A 23851-nucleotide genomic window follows, 5' to 3' on the forward strand; every position below is an offset into this window, starting at 1 on the left:
CCCCAGATCCTTACAGCTGTACCATGAGATAAGGTTTACTCTTGACAGTGTTAAGGTGTAATAGTAACTAAAATCCCATCACATTTACTTTCACCATAACTTTTTCCTGCTGATGACTTGGGCTGGGGTGGAGGCTGATGGAGATAGGGGTAATTTGGGGGTTAAATGCAAGCAGTGCAGACCCTGCAATCTATTTGGCTGCTGGCCCGGAGGCAGGAGGTGGGGGTTGGTGGGGGTAGTTAGACCTGGTAGTTAAACCCTTTCCCGTGGGCGCAGAGTGGGCCTCCCACGCTTCTCTCCCGTGGCCAGTATGCATGAGAGTGTGAGTTGAGCCCCTCCCTCTGAGGAAGAATTCTAAAAACCGGGCTAAGAGTCGAGCGAGGGAGGCTGACCTTTTCTTGTAATTAAATTACTGCGTTTCCCTGAATTACGGGCAGTCAGGAATGGTGAAATCTACATATTAACCGAGGAACACGACCCTCAAAGGAAGGTAGAAGAGGGCTAACGCTCTTGTTAGTTTACAGTGCTGCTAGTTTACCGTTTGCAGGGCTATTTAGAGCACAATAAAAAGCTTCAAATCTCTTCTCCAACCAGCCAGAGGAGCACTTGATTCGCCCAAGACTTTTATTGCTCGCTTTTGAAATATTACCCTGGCTCTGAGCTGCAAAGCCACAGATCCAGCCCCATTTGTGTGGCGAGGGCGCTGCCCCAGACCTGGCTCTCCATGCTCACAGCTCTGCCTGAGAGAAACCCTGGGGTTTAGATGTGCGTGTCACCGACAGCAGAGCTGGAGCATCTCGCAGCCCTGCAACTTCTTTGCGGCGCTTGGTCTGTCTTTGCGTTGCGACATCAGGATCGGTGTGTTGTTCAGACACCAGCCGAAGGCCACCGGCATGTCCAGGAGTCTCCTGTGCCTGGAAGAGGCTGGTTTCATTCGATTCTAAAAGAAACGGGTAAAGTGTAGATTTTAAGAAATAACCTAGGTTTCAAAAGCTTAAAAACCAACCAAGTCTGTGGGCAATCAACAAACTAAAATTATTTCAGGAACTGCTTCCAGTTTAAAGTTTTTTTTTTGTTTTTTTTTTTTGTTTTTTTAGCAGAGCAGTTTCTACCCTCTCCACATCACCTTTGAGAAATAATCACGAGAAAGTCATTGTTTATTAAATAATTTTAGTTGCTTTAAACCTTTTCTGGGAAAAGCTTAGGAATAAGTATGTTAAAAAAGGCTACTCTTTAAAAAAAAAAAAGCCCATACCCAATCTCTGAATTTCTGCCATCCTTGAAAATTACCGATTCTTCCCGCAGTCGCACACTCTTTCAAAAAAAATACTTTGTCATAAAATAGTAACATGGATCAGTATTTTAAAACATGTTAGGGGACGTTAGAGAGCACTATGTAGAGTATTTATTGCATCCTTTTTTTCTGAGTTTTTATAAAACTGAAATGGCCTTTTAAAGAAAAAACTCTTGGGGGCAATTTATTGTTATTACTTACAGAGATAGAAAATAGATTGTTTGTTTAAACTTGGATTGTATAATGAAAATGTAAAATAGGCAATTAAATACTCATGGAAGAAGGAATCAAAGGCAAACATTGAGTGAAAATAACACTAAGCAGACTATTCCCCAGTCATTGGGCCAGTGATTCTTCCTATTGAGTCTGGTTGGAAGAAGAATCAGCAATAGGGATGTTGCTTTTTCCCTTATTCCACTTTCTTGCAAAAGTTACTGTAATGATCTCAGGGAAGCCAGTGATCTTTCCATTTCAGCTAATGTCTAAATGTCCAAAGGTTGCTTGCTCTTCTGGGTACAAAATTTAAAGCGTTTAGAGCAGCATGCTTCTTTGTAAGTTTTGTTATTTTGAATTCACTTTAGAAGTCTGTGTCTAATTTGCACTGGTACCAGATTATGTCTCTATGTCCCCCTCATCAAAATATAACTCAAAGAGAAGCTGTAACATTTGCTTTCATTTCATTTTGATACTTATTTTTTTTAACACATTAGTTGTTAATATAACTCAAGGAAAGGGAAGCTGTGACATTTGCTTTCATTTCATTTTGATACTTATTTTTAACACATTAGTTGTTAATAGACTTCAAACCATAAGCTATTTTTTTAAAATTATTACAGTATTCTTAATTCTTTTACTTGTCGTATTGACTTAGTGAAAAATTACCTTTACACATTTATTATGAATGTATAGAAGTTTAATCAGCTTTCCTCATTGGATCAAGATACTTTTGTAATCAAGGATTACAAACATTCTATCCCATATACTAGGTTTTAAATGGTTCATTGTAAGTACAGTTGAGAGATTGTTTACTATACTACTTTGAATTATTTATACATAATATTATTATGTTTTGATGCCATACAAAGTAGTTAAGGAAAAAGAAAGTAAAACATATATCCATTCCATATGAAATAATCAATGATTTATAGCCATGCCTACTTAAACACCTTTTAATGATATCCTCCATATTAGATATTTCAAAGTGAGCTATGAAATTCTGAAAATAAAATTAAAATTGCACAGTATTTCATGAATAAGAAGAATGGAACTAGTATAAAAATTAAACCTGTAGTGTAAAAAAAAAAATTTTACACTAGAGAGAACCAGACAACACCATAATTTAGAAGTTTACTAAAATTAAAAAAAACAGAGGCTATGAGGGAATGTTATATGAAGCCATAGAAATCTTATTTCTTGGTAACTATATTTTTATATAGTGCAATAATTTATGTTTATACTTCTTCCTTAAGAAATATTTCAGGTGGTAAACCACGGCAAGAAGCAAGAGCTCATAAAACTACACAGCTGGTTATCTTTTTTATTTGAGGGTAGTCAGAATGAGTGGGTAGGTAGGAAGGAGGAGGGCTTGATTTGGGAATCTTGGCTAGAAAATTGGATTTTCTTTTTCCTTTAAAGCATTACATGTTGGATATACCTGAAAATTGATTAGTATAGGGAAAACAGACCCTTGCCAGAGACATTAGCTTATATTGACATAATATATGAATGACGTTTTCACATAGGAACTTACAAAATACTAGAAAATGATATTAACACATGCATAAAAACTTGGTGCTTGCTTCCATATAAAAGAATTGGCACCACAGTTTATTAAAACTTGTGTGCTTCTTTCTTGTTTAATGATGCCAAACATCCAAATAGTATTTGCTGTGGTAAGCATAAATACAGCATACAAATTTTATTAGCTAAGTGGTGATCAGATTTGTTCAACTTAGTATTTGAAACATACTTAAACTGTTACGCTTTGGAATGATAAATATAACAAATTGTACAGGTATTAACACTTACGTGTAGAAACAATCATTGTCCTATTTATCTTCACAAAACCTTTATTTCTTATAATTTGTATCCTGTTTCTTATATTGCGTGGTTTAGATGTTGAAACATTTGTAGCAGACATACTGAAAGGAGAAAATTTATCCAAGAAAGCAAAGGAAAAGAGAGAATCCCTTATTAAGAAGATAAAAGATGTAAAGTCTATGTAAGTCACTTACCTTTTCTTTACTGGTTTCTTACATAGAAGCAGTTTTGTAACTAACATTTAATAAGAAATCGATTATTATGGAGTTAAATTTTTAATGTTCTAATTTAATTGGTGTGAAGTATTTTTAAAGGGCAAAAAATAGATTTCCACTATATAGTTTTTAAACGCAGATATGCTTATAATACCCTTCTTGATTATGTATTTTTCTGAGCATTCTAGCAGAATTCAACTGTTTATTTTGATTATCTGAGGGTATATTTGGTTTAAATGATAAGACAAAGGTAAATTGAGGATTTTAATATACAGAAAATACCTCAGACACTGAAGAAAGAGAATCCTTTTAATTGTTACTACTTTAAATGAATAAATGTAATATATTTGCATGTCATAGATATTAAGATATGTCCTCATTTTACTACTGTACTTAGATCTTTAAAAATTATTTAAAATTTTTAAGCATTTTGGAATTGTCATTTCAGGACAGGAATTAGTTTTTTCTAATGTATATCTAGGTGTGTACTTTTAATATAGATTTTGGATTTTAATTATTGTTACTGATTAGACCTTGTTTTGATTTTTCAACCTCATTTAAAAATATAATGTTCTTTATTTTGTAGCTATCTTCAGGAATTTCAAGACAAAGGTAAGTTTTTATGTTTGGCAAACTTGAAAGTTTTTTTTCCTCTGTGGAGATTTCAATAGGATAATCTAACATGTACTGAAATTTGATAGCTGGAATCAAAATTTAGATTTCTATGTGTACTTAGACCTTCAAGATGAGAGTGCTAGCTCCCCCTGCTGAGAAGAAAATTAAACAGTATATCCAGAATTTACTCTGCACAGTCTTCCGATGCAGAAATCTTATGCACTTAACATTCTTAGGTTTTGTGTTTCTTAGAATACATTGTGGCAGAAATTTGTCAGGAAAGGTGAAAACCTGCAATTACATGTGGAATAACTTGGTGAAGCAGAGGTGAGATATTAACCCAATGCCATTTAACACTGCAGAGATTATTTTATAGTGGTAGGAGAAGGGCCTGTGGCTGAGTGCTCACAGGTAATGTTTTTGAAGGATGTTTTGAAAACAGTATAAATTTTTGTTTGAGAACAAACAATAAAATCTTTTTCAAGTGAAAGTTTTTATTTTCCTTGTGGTTATTTTGATATGAATACATAGGGGCCATAGACATTTTTTAAAGAAGGGAATTCAGTTTCATTTTTTTTGAAATATGTGAGAATGCTGATAACCTGATTGTCTCCCTCTAGATTTGAGAGACAGCTGCTTAGCAGACTGAAAACCAGATCAGGAAAGGTATAGGAACTTCCTACTACTTTATATATTCAATTCTTTAAGGGAAACTGGGTGTGGCCCTTACTTCCATGATACTTATTCATAGGTTATGATGTATAGCTTGTGGATACTGGTGTGAGGGTCACAATATAAAGTTAGTTAACCTCCATGGAGCTAGGTTCCGGATTTGAGGAAGACACACAGTGTGGCATCTTCTAACTGAAGCTAAGAGATCCCAGAGTAAATCATATTTGTGCCAACTGATAAGTGGGAAGGTGGTAACAGTTTCAAATACAAAAGAGTTAACCAGACAAACCTAAAATCAATTAAAATCAAGTCACAGTGTATTTTCACATTAGATCATCAAGATTGGTATGATTGAAGGGAATGAGAAGAGATTTTTTTTTCATATTAAGATTTTTAACACTTAAATAAAGAAATGAGCAGGAAACTATTACCTGCAAGTACCCACTTTTTTTGTGCTCTACAAGAAATCCTAATCTATGGGTTTAATTCTGCTGCGTTTTGTTTAGATGAATGTAGAAATAAATTTATGCATTTTAATTATAATAACTTATATAGTATACTTTATGGAAGAATATTAGATAGCAGATTCTGCCTCTCTTAAAAGGCATATTATTTCCAGTGATTATTGAACTTCCATTGTGCTTTGCGGTTTAATTATTTGTACATTTAAAAATTTTAAGCTAAAAAAACATGATATGAAGCAATTGTGTAATTGCATATGGATCAGTAATAGTGTAGAAACTTTCCCTTTGGTATTTTGTTTCAGAATTCGTTCAGGTGTGTGGATATTAAAATTACATTACTGAGATACATTCTTTGTCTCTAAAGAGAATGGAAATTTATATAGTATTTGATAGAAATTGAAAAATGAACATAAAATAGGAGTTCAAAAAGCATAGAATTGAGGGATTGCTCATAATCATTTTCCTCTCAATAAGTCATTTGTAGTTCAATACTGCTGTATTGAGTTAACTAATTACGAAGAATGCCTGTTCAAAAGTAAGCCTGTAGATGAATTAGGTGTATACCTTGGAGAAATATGAGCTGAGTACTTTTATGCCATTGTATACTCAAAGTATATTCAGCTTTGTTCTAAAAAGACTATTCCTGTACTTTGTTAGGTGTAGTAAAGGGTACAGACCTAATAGTTGCAAAGTAATTATTCAAGATATAGTACATCTCTTTTTAAAAATAGGAATTTATTTTCAGGTCTTTACATTGAGTAAATTCAATTCTAAGTATGTTTTCGGAGTGTTGCCTTTTCTCCACCTTGCATTTTCCCCTTGAGGTTTTGGATTATCTTTATACAAGGAGGTCTGGGCAGAATTCCTTTTGGCTGTTTTCCGTCCTTTCTCTTCCCTCTTGTCTCTCTCTCTCTAGTCAATGTAGGGTCACATTGTGAACATAACCTTTTTCCTCCTTTCTACCTTTACACCCTTATTTTATTTACATATATGTATATATATATTTTAAATGACAGTTAAGTATCATTTTGATGTCACTATTGGTGGGAAAAAAAGGACCAGGTAGAGAGTTCTTAAATAAAAAGTTAATGCAGATTTATTCATATTTAATAAGTTATTAATTTCTCTAATGCACACAGATGTGTATCATCCTTCTTTACTTTCCTCACAAATCCTTCCCTTCTACTCTATATAATCTCCCATCCTGAGATTTAACAATACAGATTTTACAGTTTGAGGTATTTCTTTTAAGACAGGGTCTCACTCTGCCTCCCAGGCTGGAGTGCAGTGGCACCATCTTGGCTCAGTGCAACCTCCGCCTTCCAGGCTCAAGTGATCCTTCCACCTCAGCCTCTGGAGTAGATGGAGCTATAGGCACTTACCTACATGCCCAGCTAATTTTTTTTTTTTTCTGTAAAAACGGGGTTTTGCCATGTGTCACAGGCTCTTCTCTAGTTCCTTGGCTCAAGATGTCAGCTACCTCAGCCTCCCGAAGTGCTGGATTACAGGCGTGAGCCACCATACCTGGCTGTCGAGTCTTAAAATTTAAAATTAATTGAGTTGATATGGTAGTTGAAACACTAGGCTGCATAGATCTTAGGATTTTTTTTTGATATTTCCATTTTTTTGGGTGAGAATAGTTTACACTGGTAGAAATTCATTTTATTACAGTGGTTTCTAGTTATTGAAGCTTGTGTATTAAGCTAATTTTTCAATTGTTTATATTCATTTCCATAGAAAGCTATTGTTTTACAACCTTCTTTTTCATTTAATTTATTAAAATTCTTCTTTTATTCTTATATGTGCAAGTCTTGATTCCTCTATTGAAGAGATCTGACAGATTGCATCTTTAGAATAATTGTCAGCTGATTTTCTAAATTCCTTTATTTTACTTGTACTTAGGAAAGATTTGAATCTAATCAGCTAGAACACTTCACACTTCTTGCTTAGTCTAGTCCTTGTTATTCATTTGAAATATTGCTGGTTTTATCTAGAACAGATACTTCCTTTTTATATCCTTCAAAGTATTCTATGTAACAGAATAACCTAGTTTCTTTTTTCTTTTCTTTTTCCTTTTTTTTTTTTTTTCTTTTTTTTGAGATAGGATCTCACTCTGTCATCCAGGCTGGAGTGGAGTGTTGTGATCATGACTCACTGCAGCCTCAGCCTCCCTCAGCTCCTTTGGGAGGCTAAGGTGATCCTTTTTCCATCTTAGCCACCTGAGTAGCTGGGACTATAGGTACGCTGCCTGTGTATTGTATTTTTTTGTAGAGATGAGTTTTCGCCACATTGCCCAGGCTGGTCTTGAACTTCTGGGCTCAAGAGATCCACCCGCCTTGGCCTCCCAAAGTGCTGGAACTTACAGGCATGAGTCACCGTGCTCGGCCAACAGAATAACCTAGTTTCTAACCTTAGTGTTTTACTTGCAGTATTGCCTCGTACTATAAAATATCCTCTGGAATTTAGGCTTCATGCACTGGAATTATGCTATATGATTATTTCAGCATTGTTCTCTATCACATAACAAGGTCATAGTTCTCTTAATGTGACTTGAAATAATTATTTTTGCAATGAGAATATATTACTATTTAGTAAATACTGTTATGGACTATTAACTAGAATTTTCTAATACTGTATATATTAAGTACATGATAAAGAAATTTTGCCTATAGTTGTGTCTTGATCATGTGTTAGTCTCGGTTTTCTCCAAAGATGATTTAGGTGTGATTACTTTCTTTATAGACTGATTTACTGAAATAAGATAATGTGAAAGTAGATAGTAGGTATTTAATAAATATTATTGTGTATTTTCAGATTCAACTTTATTTGTCAAGAAGATTTAAGTTAATCTTGATTCATAAATTCAGTTTTCAAACAAATTTGGGGGAAAATTATCAATTATTAAAAGAAGGGCGTATTTATTAGCATTAGTCAAATATTTCATGAGACTTTTTTTTCAAATTTGTAAAATATTAATGTCTACAGTTTTGTTTTGTGTGTAATTTTTTTTTGAGATGGAGTCTCACTCTGTCACACCCAGGCTGGAGTGCAGTGGCACGATCTCTGCTCACTGCAACCTCTACTTCCTGGGTTCAAGCGATTCTCCTGCCTCAGCCTCCCGAGTAGCTGGGATTATAGGCATCCACAACCATGCCCGGCTAATTTTTTGTATTTTTAGGAGAGACAGGGTTTCACCATGTTGGTCAGGCTGGTCTCGAACTCCTGACCTCAGGTAATCTTCCCACCTTGGCCTCCCAAACGCTGGGGTTACAGGCATGGGCCACTGTGCCCGGCCTGGTGTCTGCAGTTTTGAAAAAGGGGAATATATTGCTTCAGGTGCTATAGCTAAAAAGTCTCATTTTCTCCTTTAAAATCTTTTTGCTCTAATTGTCAAAAAAAAAAAATAGATTTTGCCTTAATATTTTATTGATATTGTAAAATATGCATAGATTTACTTAGAAAGCAGTTTCCTTTTACCTTCTCACTCATACTATTTCTGAAGTTTATTAATGGACTAAGAATAGCAGAATAAGAATAGCAGAAAAGTCTGAAGTTTGGATGATGTTTAATTTCCTTTTTTTACCGTTCCTAACATAGTGTGTTTTCTGTTGAATGATAACTCCACAATGAAATCTAAGGAAATAATTCACAGCTTTTTCCTTCTACCACCTACCCCCACCATTGGCCTTGTACAAATGTCTTAAGCATGTTTGAAATGACGGGACCTATAGTAGTAGAAGTATATTTCACAAGCAGTGCTTGAAAAATGGTATTCTTATTTTAAAGCTCTGCACCAGTTTCGTGCCAGAAGTTGTCTTCAGTATTTTCATGCTGTAAATTAGCCCTCCTACTGTAGAAGAATTATGAGGAGAATCTTCTTTTCAGTGACCTATATCCTTCAAAGCCTTAAGAATGAAACTTCCCTGAAGAAATGACAAGTCAAATGCTTAATTATGTAAATTTAGTTATATATTATTACTTGAAATATTAGTTTAGACAAGTGAACTAAGTAGAGAATTAGAAATTAATTTATTTTCACTAGAGTAATTTTTCCCCCTGTTTGTCTTTCAGTAAGAAAGAATGGTTATCACTCAGATTTTAGGTACAGGTTTAATAGTATCCCTTATCCAAAGTTCTTGGGACCAGAAGTGTTTCAGATTTTGGATTTTGGGACATTTGCATATATATAATGAGATATCTTGAGGATGGAACCTAAGCGTAGACACTAAATTCATTTATGTTTCATATACACCTTGTAATTTTGTGCATGAACTAAAGTTTGTGTACATGGAACCATCAGAAAGCAAAGATGTTAGGCATGGAATTTTCCACTTGTGTTGTCATGTTGACACTCAAAAAGTTTTGGATTTTGGAACATTTTGGAGTTCTGTTGATTTAGGGATGTTCAACCTGTATATTACTTCATTTCCTGTTTACCTGATTGTGTTGAAAATAGGACTGTTTTGAAAAGACAAGCAACAAATTGAGTAAATCAGCTTCAATGGTTGTAGAGATTATGATTGTTCAGTTGTTGTTGGGCTACATCTCTAGGCATTTGGGAAAATGTTATTGATAATGAACCATATTAAAAAGAATGGCTAATAGTAATTTGATCCCAGCTAGTATAAATTTAAAAATGTTTTTCAGAAAAATATGCTGCTGTAGTATGATTAAACCTTGAGTTTGTTGCAATGTTTGTTACTACTGAAATTATAGGAAGCTAAGTCTTGGATCATTGTCTTTTATTCTGTTAACTTTGTATCGTTAATTAAACTATTGAAAGTTGTGGGATAAATCAAATGCTTTTCTAGGGAAACAAGAAACAGTATTAATGAGCAACAACCCCATAATTATCCTCATGAGTACATAACAGGGACACATTCATGTCTTTTCTTTGCGCAATAACTTTTACAAAGAAGTATTTTTAAACTGATCATTAATTTTATGACCACAGAAATGAGATGCAAAATTTATGCTATTGTCAGTGGCACAGGCTCGCGGCACCACTGACATTATGTGTGATTGTAATAGAATGGCTGCCAACTAATGATTCTGTAGACATTTCATTTGAGTGTGCTTTTCTTTTAGATATGTGATTAGGCTGTAATGCTTTCACTTATGTCTGTAAATTGTATTGGATATGTTTACCTGATGCCTGTTGTTGATTTGGAGTTTAGTTTTGTATTACATAAATGCAAGTTGAACTTTTTTTTTTTTTTTAAATTTGTAGAAGTCTTTGCAGGTTTAACTACAAATACTCAGCCCTGGGGAGGAAAAATGCTTTGCACTACTCAACAGCGACCCCTGTGTTCAGTTAAAACTCCTTATAAGACAGCAGCTTTTACTCTTTATTGGGTTGAAAAAAAATTAGAGGGGAGGAAAAGGGATAGACCATTACTGGAACAATAGTAAGATGAAGAAGACCATCTTGAAAAATGATGTGTCCTTTCAACTATATGCAGGTTAAAAAGGGGCTATCCCTGTATATTAACATATAGATTCTTTGCTTTCTGAGTTAATTCAAAGGATTATGGGGAGAAAAAAAATAAGGAAGAAATGAAACCAGTAGCAGTACTTAGTTCATTTTGTCTTAGGTAAATATAAACATCACACTGATTTTTTTTAAAAAAACATACTTGCAGTAAGCTACAATTCTTAGAATGGGTAAGTTGAAGACAATTTCATTTTAATATATAACCCCAAAGCATTTTATTTTTATTTTGATTTTTTGAGATGGGAGTCTCACTCTGTTGCCCAGGCTGGAGTGCAGTGGCATAATCTTGGCCCACTGCAGTGGCACCATCTTGGTTCACCGCCTCCTGAGTTCAAGCAGTTCTCCCTGCCTCAGCCTCCCGAGTAGCTGGGATTACGGGTGTCTGCCATCATGCCCAGCTAATTTTTGTATATTCAGTGGAGGTAAGTTTTGCCATGTTGGCCAGGCTGGTCTCGAACTCCTGAGCTCAAGTGATCCACCTGCCTTGGCCTCACACAGTGTTGGGATTACAGACGTGAGCCACCACACCCGGTCTATTTTTTAAATAAAAACAAAACCATAACTTTCTATAAAAGTCAAAACCAGGCCGGGCGTGGTGGCTCAAGCCTGTAATCCCAGCACTTTGGGTGGCCAAGACGGGCAGATCACAAGGTCAGGAGATCGAGACCATGCTGGCTAACATGGTGAAACCCCGTCTCTACTAAAAAAAAACACAAAAAACTAGCTGGGCGTGGTGGCGGGCGCCTGTAGTCCCAGCTACTCGGGAGGCTGAGGCAGGAGAATGGCGTAAACCTGGGAGGTGGAGTTTGCAGTGAGCTGAGATCCGGCCACTGCACTCTGGCCTGGGTGACAGAGTGAGACTCTGCCTCAAAAAAAAGTCAAAACCGTGACTTTAATAAAAACCAATCCATGAAAGGCTAACAGGTCTTTCACCTGTTAGTGATCAATTTGTGTAGAATAAATACTCTGAACTCATATTAGATATTGTTGAGTTTATAGCTTTAGTAATGAACTTTTGATATGTATGTATATATTTATACATATTGAATAAAGAATGGCGTTTGCATTTGTGTGTATGTATGTGTATATAAATGCATATATACACATGTATACATATGCATATTAATGGATATTCTTAAAGGATAATAAACTACTTCTAATTTTAAAAACTAAGTTTTAATTTTTTCTGTTTACTTCCACACAAAATTTAATATAATTTAAGCCTGGACATCTGAATTTTTTTTCAAAATTTTTGCTATTATTATTTGGTTTTACTGTTCTTTTTGAATAGTCATAATAGCAAAATATGCCGCATGCTAAGTTCTAGTGATGTTTTTGAAGTATCCTAATACGTTTTTTTGCAGCAAGATTTTTTGTATGAGATATGAAATATTCTTAGAAAATTTATACCACAAAAATTCTTAACTTCATTAAGAATGTACAGATACCCTAACAACTAAGAGTAACTGAGAATTTCTTGATCCCTACTGGTACGTATTCTATGAACTGTCGTAACATGATCAAAACATTTTTACTAGCACTTTATGAAATTCCTTCCTACCTTATATTTGAATTCAGAGCATTCTTCTTTTGTTAAAAAAATGTTTTTTTAGAGATGGGGTCTTGGTCTGTTGCCCAGGTTGGAATGCAGTGGTGCAGTTATAGCTCACTGCAGCCTCAAACTCCTGGGCTCAAGCCGTCCTCTTACCTCAACCTCTCACAGATGTGACTACAGGTACAGGCCACCACACCTGGCTAAATTTTTTTTTTTTTTTTTTTTTTTTTTTTTTTGGGACGGAGTCTCTCTCAGTGGCCCAGGCTGGAGTGCAGTGGAGGGATCCTGGCTCACTGCAAGCTCCGCCTCCCGGGTTCACGCCATTCTCCTGCCTCAGCCTCCCAAGTAGCTGGGACTACAGGCGCTCGCCGCCACGCCCGGCTAATTTTTTTGCATTTTTAGTAGAGACGGGGTTTCACCGTGTTAGCCAGGAAGGTCTCCATCTCCTGACCTTGTGATCCGCCCGTCTCGGCCTCCCAAAGTGCTGGGATTACAGGCTTGAGCCAACGTGCCCGGCCGGGCTAATTGTTTTTATTTTTATTTTTATTTGTTTTTGAGATGGAGTCTTGCTCTGTCACCCAGGCTGGAGTGCAGTGGCGCAATCTCGGCTCACTGCAAGCTCCACCTCCCGGGTTCACGCCTTTCTCCTGCCTCAGCCTCCTGAGTAACTGGGACTACAGGCACCCGCCACCACGCCTGGCTAATTTTTTGGCATTTTTAGTAGAGACTGGGTTTCACCATGTTAGCCAGGATGTTTTCGATCTCCTGACCTCGTGATCTGCCCACCTCTGCCTCCCACAGTGCTGGGTTTACAAGTGTGAGCCACCACGCCCGGCCCGTTTTTATTTTTATTTAGAGGTGTGGTCTTGCTATGTTGCCCAGCCTGGTGTCTAATTCCTGGCCACAAGTGACCCGCTGGCCTCAAGCATGCTGAGTAGCTGAGATTACAGGCGTGAGCACTGCCACCAGCCTAGCACTCTTCTTTTCATAAGAGAAATATCGTAAGGGATCATTGAGTGTTCTGAAAGGGACTTTGAACATCTCGAAAGAAAAAGAAATTAAGTTCCAAAGAATGAGTAGTATTTATATGTTCCTTATAATTTTAACTGTGGGAGTAACATCACCACATTTACTGTACCTAGTAGTGGAATCCCTAAGAATGACAATATAGCCATCTCTATGTTCTGCCCTTCTCGTCTTAATGAGAGATGTCTCTGTGATGACAATTGCTCATGAAGTGGCAAAACTATAAGGAAATAGAGAGGAATATGTATTTTAAAAAAATTATTTGGACAGTGTTGTCTTGAAAGAGGCTATTTTCTCTACCAAAAATGTGGTAACAAATAGGGTGACACCCCTCAAATGGGTGTCAGAGGACACAGATACCCTTTTGGAGAGACAAGTAGCTTTAATCTGGATCTGCCAGGAACTGCGGTTCAAAAGTAATACCGTAGCTACTCTGCAGTTCCAATGGGGATTTTCCTTGTGCTTTTTGGGTAATCCCCGAGGTGGCTGTTTTTCTGTCATGTAACTTGAATTCAACAGTCAAATAATATGGAATTAAGCATACATTTTTCTTTGTTGTGAAATCTGGGTGAGAAATGAATGCTTCTGTGTAACTGGGCTAGCAAATATTTGTGTTTTCTAAAAAAATTATTTTAAATGATTACATGGAAAAAATTGAAACCACAAGATCTTGTGGAGATTAATTAGCCTAAAATAGAAAAATCAATAAAAAAATCGACCAACCAACCTAGGATTTGAAAATCAAGTAGGAAACTGGCCAGAACGTTAAAAAATAATAACATACCATTGAATGAAACTGAAAGTATATAGTTTGTAAATTACCCTTACTTGAATTTAAAAAGATTGTGAAAATTTTAAAGCAGTTTTTTCTATAAAAGATTTGTGCTCTGGAAAATGCAACAGATTATTTTTAATCCTCTCTTATCCTGTTATTTTAATGAAAATACAAAATATTCATATAGCTTCAAATTATTAGTTTCTCATCATAATTTTTCGAATTATTGAGTAGGTAAATGGAATTACTTGAATTGTGTTTTCTGTTGTGCTTCCTGGGTTTTGTTGTTGTTATTGTTATTTTGGTTTTGTTTGTTTGTTTAGATATACACTACACTCTGTTTTACCCTGTTTCTACTTTTTGGATTCTTCTTTGTAGAGATCATCATAAGTTTGGACTGTATTCTTTTGTGTCAATAATAAGCAATTGTATAATGACCTTCAAAAACTCTTACTATATCTAGGTTACAATGGCTATGAACTAAAATAAGACCTGTTTTTACCTAGTTTAAAAAGTTTTCTTTGTTTTTCTATGACAATGACTCAATTTAGTAGCAAGTAAAATTTACCTCTTCTAACAAAGTAACATTAGCATTAAGTAACATTGCTTTAAATGGCTAAAGTATAAAAGGCATTTCTCTGATTTTTTTTTTTAACAGGTGATGCAGAAGATGGGGAAGAATATGATGACCCTTTTGCTGGGCCTCCAGACACTATTTCATTAGCCTCAGAACGATACGATAAAGACGATGAAGCCCCCTCTGATGGTATGTGACATTTTCCCACATAACTCTGACACTCACACAAAACAATGCTATGTATATAGGTGGTAGTTTTATGAGAAAGCAGATGAATATAAAGGCTTCGGTTAACTTACCTTTACCAAAACCTTTTAAGGAACAGAAGAGCTCTCTCTAGTGGTTCTAGTGAGGTTTTCCTAAGTATGTAATGGCTTTTTTTTCTTGGAAATTTTCTTTACTAAAATTTTTGAGAGAGTGCCTATATCATCATATGAATATTATTAGTAACAGTTTGTTAGTTAATTTAATATTATCAGATTCTTGCTTAATTTTATTGTGCTACTTAAAGGCTTATTGTATTATTTATTTTATAAATAATAAAAAAGATTTTTGATCTATTTTTTTCTGAAAACTTTATACAAAATGAGTTAATAAAATATTAAGTTAATTTTCCGACATTGCCTCTTCACATTGAGACAGGATTTTATAAAATGCTTCTTTTAATACACATTTTCATTTTTATGATTGTCACTTAAAAGTGCCCCATATTATGTAGTAATGTTGCAGTGTTTGTTGACTGAATTAGTAATAAATTTATCTCTTAGTAATTTCTAAAAGCTATTGAATGTTGCCAAAGTTATGAAACTTGTTTTTAGTGTAGTATGTACTTTCTCTGTTATAGCCATTGAGTATATCTCCATTATAGAAACCTTATAAGGGTAATATATAGTTATAAATTAAGACTGTGTATCGATAAATTAGTCACGCATGTTAATTTGTAGCACTCAAAGTTTCACATAGACATAGAAATGAATAATACCTTCTGCCACTATGTGACGATCAAACTGTGCAGTTCCATCTCTAAATACAATTGCTGAATGAAAATATGCTTCCTACAACAGAGCACTTCACATTTTATGTTATCCAGATTATTCCCTTTGGAAACATAAATTGCTTTTATGAGGTATAAAATTATGTCTATTGCAGAACGGGGATAAGTCAAGTACATGCATAAGTGATAAACATTCTAACCACTGATTCAGTACAAAACAATCTTTTTTTATATCCAGAACTTTGTACAAAGTGTAGCAATAATAGTCATATCTATTTTATGTTGAATGTTATGCTTTGGCAAACATTTAATTTCTTTTTTTAAAGGGAGGGATTTTTTTTTGCTGTTATATTCACTTTCTGTTTTTTAAAGAGATAAACATTTCTTTTCTCTTCACCAAAACAGAGTATTACCCTTTCCAACCTCATCTTCAAAAGCATTTCTACTAGAAAATGTTTTATAATTAAATAAATAATATTTTCAGGCAAAACAATGAATTATTATTTAAGTGGTACTATTTTTCAGACACATTGCAATTGCTTTATTTCTCTGTAAAATGCTGGTGTATATAAATATGTGTGTGTATACACACAAACACAGACAGAATATTTATACTAAGAGAGACATACACAGAATATATTCATAGACTATATATACATAGTTTCTTAAAATAGCATAAATATTTTGATATTCAGGGGTGTGCTATGTGTATTCTTGAAAAACTTGCAACCTAAAAAGAAATTCAACAATTAAATATCTGTGAGAGACAGAAATCCTCTAGTAGCTTGTTAGAAAAAATAAATTATTATTAAATTATAGTACATTTACATTATTGTGTTTTCTTTTTAAGAGTAAATAATTTATCATATATTTTTATAACCAAATATTCAGGAAATACACTAAAAGATTTGTTGTTAAAAGGTTGTTTTATTGATTTTAAATATTATTTAATAACATTTATATGTAACATCAAATTTTTTGTTAATAGTGCCTGCTTATTAGTGTTTAAGCAATTCTTGAGTAGATTAAAACTAACCTGTAGTATTACTCATTTTTGATATATAAATAATACCATTTTTGACACTTTCACATTTTCTTCTAAGAATATCATTATTAAAATTCATTTTTAAACTACTACTTGGACATTTAATATTCACTGTAAAATATCATCTCAATGTATCAGTCTTTCTCCCTTCAACTTAGATTTTGTGTGTGTTCTCTTTCCTTTGATGAATACATTTCCTTCATCATGTGGCCTCAGTCTAATAATGTATTAATTATAAAAAAGATAATGCATTTAATGATAAGCATAACCAAATTAGCACAGGTCACCAAAAGGCCTTTTGTCAAATCAGATTGTTGTTTTGTCCTTTTGACTTTTACCTTATGGTAGGCACTAACAAAGTATCTGAACTTTGATGGGCTATAAACTCTAAACATGATATGTATTTTTCATAATGCTAATGTAATTTTCAAGGTACCGAAAAGGTCAAACCTGCCCATCTCTATGTGCATTCTAAGTCTGTCTTTTGCTTTAATATTTCTTTTTCTCTGTTCCTGTGGTTCAAAAGTTCACTCAGTTCCCAAATGGCAACCTAATTTTCCAGTTATTCCCTCAAGCCATATGTGTTTTGGTTTCTTTATGGTTTATTAGGTACTGTAGGAAAGTAGCATAAGTTATATCTTCTAATGAAATTCAAGCACACTTCAGTGATGCTTCGACTTGATTGCTAGTAGCAATTAAATCACAGCCAAGAAGAATAATGCATAATCTCACAAAGTCCAGGCACCATATAGAAATTGAATGGGGATGAAAACAGCAAAAAGAAAGTTTCCAAACCCTGCCAGGTATGTTGTTTTCAGCCTGCCTTTTTTTTTTTTTTGGCCAACTGCCTGATTGATAGCAAAATCATAACTTGCTGCATGCTAACAGGCAGAGTTCACTCGTAGGTTATTGTGAACTGATAAAGGGTTAGATGCAGTTTTGATTTTCGCATTGGACCTTGGTACACCAGATTAATGGAATTTCAATGAGAGACTAGAGTAGCCACAGCTTTGTCAGAGAAACAGATGGGGATTCTATAGTCATGTCTACTCATTAATACTAGTTGCCTGAAAGGTATGCTGCTTCTCTATACAAAAGAGTTGATATAATTGATTTTTGAGTTGTACATTGGAAAAAAGTACCTTATTGATGACTAGAATTGTAACATAGACGGTGACAGATTTTTGTATAGCTCGTAGCATAAAAATATTGTACTTTGTAAATTTTTCTTTTCCCTCTTTGGAAATGCTTCTTATGTTTTATATTTTTTGAGAAGAACTACATTTTGAGACCAATAGCAAAAAAAGAGAGCATGACATGTCAAATTACCCTTTTAGGAAAAAGAATAAGAGTCTATATTTTATTTATAAATGATTGCATGACTGCTGTTAGAGTTTAATTTTGATATTCTATTTAGAAGAAAGTATACTTATTAGAAGTTTCATTTTATTAGTTTATGCTTGATTTTTTTCTGGAAAACAAAAAAACAAATCATGATAGTTTCTAGACTATTGTAGATCACTGTTAGAAGTTTTATGCTATCATGTGGCCGGATATATTGGAGTGTCAATATAAATGGTGCATGTCAGTAATCAGATAAAGTTAGAGATAATGAGATTTACAACCTTAAAGAATATCCCTTTCTGTACACGTTTAAATGCTTAGGCACTAAGGTGGGTAGATACAGAGGAGACTTTAGACACTATATGATTACTTGGGTTTCCATTTTTCTATTCTGAAATCATTTTTCATTCATTTTTGTCATTTGTGAAAGAAAGCTTCTAACTATATAGCACTGTGGAAAGTCCCTAAGGTAAGATTTTGAAAGGATTCAGTGAGCTAGAAGACATATATTGGCTCTGCCCGTCAATGATAGGTCGAAGGATCCCAGTAGATGTTTGTTACAAATCTGATTCAGTCCTAGACCATAATCACTTTGTGGATAAAAATCTGGAACCTCTAGGGTGTGAATACAGGTAGGCTAAAATGAAGCTGAAAATATAAAACAGTCATTTATTGTCCTGGTGTCTTTCTAACTAAAAATTTCTGAATAACCTAGGTTACTGAAAGGCTGTGGGCATTGCAAGGACATAGGTTTGTATGAAGAAATTTTTTTTAGGAATGAAACTATTTTTTAAATCTCAGGGATTAAGAAAAAGGCTGAACTGTTTTTATCATAATTTATAATATTAAAAATTTTTTTGGTGTACCTTTCTTTACAAAAATCCAATGAACAAAAATTTGGATTAATAAAGCATATAAATCATTTTTTCCAACAGATTTCTTTAGAAAGATTGTCTCCAGGATGCCTATAAATAATTAGCTCTTAGAAAGTTTCTAAAACAGGCTTAGATATAAACCTATGCATGTGCACACACATAAATTTAATGTACCAAACTTTTGAGGAAGACTTTTTGTGTGTGTAAAATTAGGTGTAGCACTAATCAGTTCTTACAAAAGCCATGAAATAGATGTTTTACTTTTCTCTGATATGAGTAGAGTATGAAACAATGTTTAAAACTAGATAAAAAGGTTTTTTTCAATAACTTAGCATTTAGGGTAAGTATGAAACAATGTTTAAAACTAGAAAAACAATTTTTCAATAACTTAGCATTTAGGGTGTTTTTTTTTTTTTTTTTTTTTTTTTTACCTACTATCATATTTTTGACACCTAAAATTATCTTTGTATTTTGTTCTGAAAAATTTAGTTTGCTTGCACATATTTTTGAATATATAACATATATTAACATTGCAGTTTTGTTTTTAAAATTTTTGGGTTATCTTAATATGCCAGATTGCTAGCTTATGTATGTTTTAGCAGTTTAATAACAATGATTCTTTTAGTCATTGTGCTATGTGTGTAGCACAGGGATTATAGTTGAGGAAATGACAGAAAGTAGAAGACATATTTTTAATCCTCAAGTTATATATTGTGCAGTTGGGGATGTAAAGTACACAGATGTAAAATATTTTTGTGATACAAAGGTATTTTTAGTAAATAAAACACATAGTCATTGAGAATTATCTTTCTAAGTTTTTATGCTATTGATCAGGAAAATTCATCAGAATAAAACAGAGTGGACAGATGATACTATAACAAAGTGAGCTAGATACGAAAGATTGCAAAGGTTAAATAAAACTCAACATTATGAAAAATAATGCATCTTTAATTCAGCAAATTAGCAGTTATTTACACAGTACATGAAGAGGAGAACGAGATACTTGGACAGGGCAATTGGGGGTGAATAAGATAAAGTTCCTATTTTTAAGAAAAATGTAATCTAGATGGCAGGAGAAGATAATCACCTAGAATAAGATAACTAGCAATCTAAGTTATATTAAGGCAGATTTCAGAAATAGTAAATACTACATGCTATAATATTCAATTTATTTGGTCTATACCAAGGCAAATAGTTGGTTTCGTTGATTTTACTTCCTGATGTATTGACTGAATCAGCCATATGTTTTAGCATCCTGTCAAAAAAACCACAGCATAAACTTTATGCCTAAATTCTAAGAGATTGTGGAGGGAGGACCTTTTATTTAAGTGAGTTTTATGTGGGTCTTGAGGTTTGTTGCAGAGAATGGGAAAACAGACTGAAAAGAACTTTTGGAGTTCAAACTCAGAAACCAAGTTTTCATTATAATTGATGATAACTTTATTGCCAAGGACAAGTTGCTTAGGCCTTTTTGGATTTTTACTTTCTAGTATGTGAAATGAAGAGTTTGAACCAGGTAATTGCTTAGATGTTCCCTAGAGCACTAAACGCTTGTGTCCCCACATTTCAGAATTAGTAAATTGAATGGTGGCAGTGAGGTGATGTTATCTGCGTGGAAAAGATATGGGTGATGACCAGAGGTGGTGTTGAATAGGAAGGAGTGGAGGGGGTCTTGGAGGTCGGTGCGTGATTTATAGTAGGAGCTGAATGCCAAATTAAGGAATTTACCTTTGATTTGGTAGTCATTAAGAGATCCCTGAAGGAGTATACTGAAGTGAGGGATGCAGATTTGAGGGATATTGTCCTGGCAGTTAAATGTAGGTTAAATTAAGGCATAGAGACCATCTAGTGGAGGTAGCAAGCTAAATGCTTTGCTACATTACTTATTTTTAATCATGACAGTATCTCTTTGAGGTAGATAGTACTATCACTGTTTGACAAATGAGGAAACCTAAGAATACAGAGGTTAAGTGATTTGTCCCATGACATATAGCTACATAGTGGCAGAACTGGAATTTGAATTCATGTCTGTGAACTGTAAGGATCATGCTTTGCTCTTAAAAGAGTTACTTTTTCCCTCTTCCCCAGCTAGCATACTGCTCTGCTGCTTTTGATTAAGGGAGTGTTGGTAAGACCCTGGGTTAGAGAGGTAGATATTATACTGAAAAGGAAGTGATTTTCTAGCTCCTTCCTACTCAAAGTATTGTGAGTAGATCAACAGTATCAGCATCATCTGGGAGCTTGTTAGAAATGCTAAATCTGTGTCACCACCTGATATAGTTTGGATATTTATCTCCGCCCAAATCACATGTTGAATTATAATTCTCAGTACTGGAGGTGGAGCCTATTGGGGGGTGTTTGGATCATGGGGGCAGATCCCTCATGGCCTGGTGCTGTCTTCGTGATAGTGAGTTCTTGTGAAATCCGGTCATGTAAAAGTGTGTGGCACCTCCCAACCCCACTCTCTGTCTCTTGTTCCTGCTTTTACCATGTGTTGTGCCTGCTCCCGCTTTGCCTTCCACCATGATTGTAAGCTTCCTGAGACTTTCTCAGAAGCCAAGCAGATGCCCATTGCCATGCTTCTGGTACAGCTTTCAGAACCATAAGCCAATTAAACCTCTTTTTTTTCTTATTATTATACTTTAAGTTCTGGGGGGTACTTGTGCAGAACGTGCAGGTTTGTTACATAGGTGTACACATGCAATGGTGGTTTGCTGCACCCATCAACCCATCATCTACATTAGGTGTTCCTTCTAATACTATCCCTCCCCTAGCCCCCCACCCCCCAACAGGTCCCGGTGTATGATGTTCCCCTCCCTGTGTCCATGTGTTCTCATTTTCAGCTCCCACTTATGAGTGAGAACATGCAGTGTTTGCTTTTCTGTTCTTGTGTTGGTTTGCTGAGAATGATGGTTTCCAGCTTCATCCATGTACGTGCAAAGGACATGAACTCATCCTTTTTTATGGCTGGATAGTATTGCATGGTGTACATGTGCCACATTTTCTTTATCCAGTCTATCATTGATGAGCATTTGGGTTGGCTCCAAGTCTTTGCTATTGTGAACAGTGCTGTGATAAACATACATGTGTATGTGTCTTTATAGTAGAATGATTTATAATCCTTTGGGTATATACCCAGTAATGGAATTGCTGGGTCAAATGGTATTGCTAGTTCTAGATCCTTGAGGAATCGCCATACTGTCTTCCACAATGGTTGAACTGATTTACACTCCCACCAACAGTGTAGAAGCATTCTTATTGCCCCACATCCTCTCCAGCATCTGTTGTTTCCTGACTTTTTAATGATCACTCTTCTAACTGGCATGAGATGGTATCTCGTTGTGGTTTTGATTTTCATTTCTCTAATGACCAGTGATGATGAGCTTTTCTTCATATGTTTGTTGGCTGCATAAATGTCTTCTTTTGAGAAGTGCCTGTTCATATCCTTCACCCACTTTTTGATGGAATTGTTTGTTTGTTTTCTTGTAATTTAAGTTCTTTGTAGATTCTGCATATTAGCCCTTTGTCAGATGGATAGATTGCAAAAATTTTCTCCCATTCTGTAGGTTACCTGTTCACTCTGATTATAGTTTCTTTTGCTGTGCAGAAGCTGTTTAGTTTAATTAGGTCACGTTTGTCAATTTTGGCTTTTGTTGCCATTGCTTTTGGTGTTTTAGTCATGAAGTCTTTGCCCATGCCTATGTCTGAAGGGTATTGCCTAGGTTTTCTTCTAGGGTTTTTATGGTTTATATCTTACATTTAAGGCTTTAATCCATCTTGAGTTAATTTTTGTATAAGGTGTAAGGAAGGGGTCCAGTTTCATGTTTCTGCATATGGCTAGCCAGTTTTCCCAACACCATTTATTAAATAGGGAATCCTTTCCCCATTACTTGTTTTTGTCAGGTTCGTCAAAGATCAGATGCTTGTAGATATGATTATTTCTGAGGCCTCTTTTCTGTTCCATTGGTTTATGTATCTGTTTTGGTACCAGTGCCATGCTGTATTGGTTACTGTAGCCTTGTAGTATAGTTTGAAGTCAGGTAGCGTGATGCCTCCACCTTTGTTCTTTTTGCTTAGGATTGTCTTGGCTATATGGGCCCTTTTTTGGTTCCATATGAAATTTAAAGTAGTTTTTTTTCTAATTCTGTGAAGAAAGTCAGTGGTAGCTTGATGAGGATACAATTGAATCTATAAATTACTTTGGGTAGTATGGCCATTTTTCATGATGTTGATTCTTCCTATCCATGAGCATGGAATGTTTTTCCATTTGTTTGTGTCCTGTCTTACTTCCTTGAGCAGTGGTTTGTAGTTCTTCTTGAAGAAGTCCTTCACATCTTCTGTAAGTTGTATTCCTAGGTACTTTGTTCTTGTTGTAGCAATTGTGAATGGGAGTTCACTCATGATTTGGCTGTTTGTCTATTATTAGTATATAGGAATACTTGTGATTTTTGCACATTGATTTTGTATCCTGAGACTTTGCTGAAGTTGCTTATCAGCTTAAGGAGATTTTGTGCTGAGATGATGGGGTTTTCTAAATATACAGTCACATCATCTGCAAACAGAGACAATTTGACTTCCTCTCTTCTTGTTTGAATACCCTCATTTCTTTTTCTTGCCTGATTGCCCTTCCAATATTCTGTTGAGTAGGAGTGGTGAGAGAGGGCATCCTTGTCTTGTGCCAGTTTTCAAAGGGAATGCTTCCAGCTGTTGCCCATTCAGTATGATATTGGCTGTGGGTTTGTCAAAAATAGCTCTTCCTATTTTGAGATACATTCCATCAATACCTACTTTATTGAGAGTTTTTAGCAGGAAGGGCTGCTGAATTTTATTGAAGGCCTTTTCTTTATCTTTTGAGATAATCATGTG

The 23851-nt window shown here is 34.8% G+C and overlaps 1 protein-coding gene across 3 annotated transcripts in view; it reads left to right on the forward strand.

Annotated features, from left to right (window-relative positions):
* The window catches only part of SKAP2 (src kinase associated phosphoprotein 2), a 205491-nt gene that overhangs the window by 6477 nt on the left and 175163 nt on the right, over positions 1–23851 (forward strand). For all 3 annotated transcript variants that reach the window (XM_031936034.1, XM_031936036.1, XM_031936035.1), the window contains exons 2-4: positions 3410–3515; positions 4136–4161; positions 14809–14916. In XM_031936034.1, coding sequence (XP_031791894.1) covers positions 3410–3515; positions 4136–4161; positions 14809–14916 — 240 coding nt within the window. The remainder of the gene's footprint in view (positions 1–3409; positions 3516–4135; positions 4162–14808; positions 14917–23851) is intronic.

Source organism: Piliocolobus tephrosceles, chromosome 8 (genome assembly GCF_002776525.5).
Source record: "Piliocolobus tephrosceles isolate RC106 chromosome 8, ASM277652v3, whole genome shotgun sequence".
NCBI lineage: Eukaryota > Metazoa > Chordata > Mammalia > Primates > Cercopithecidae > Piliocolobus > Piliocolobus tephrosceles.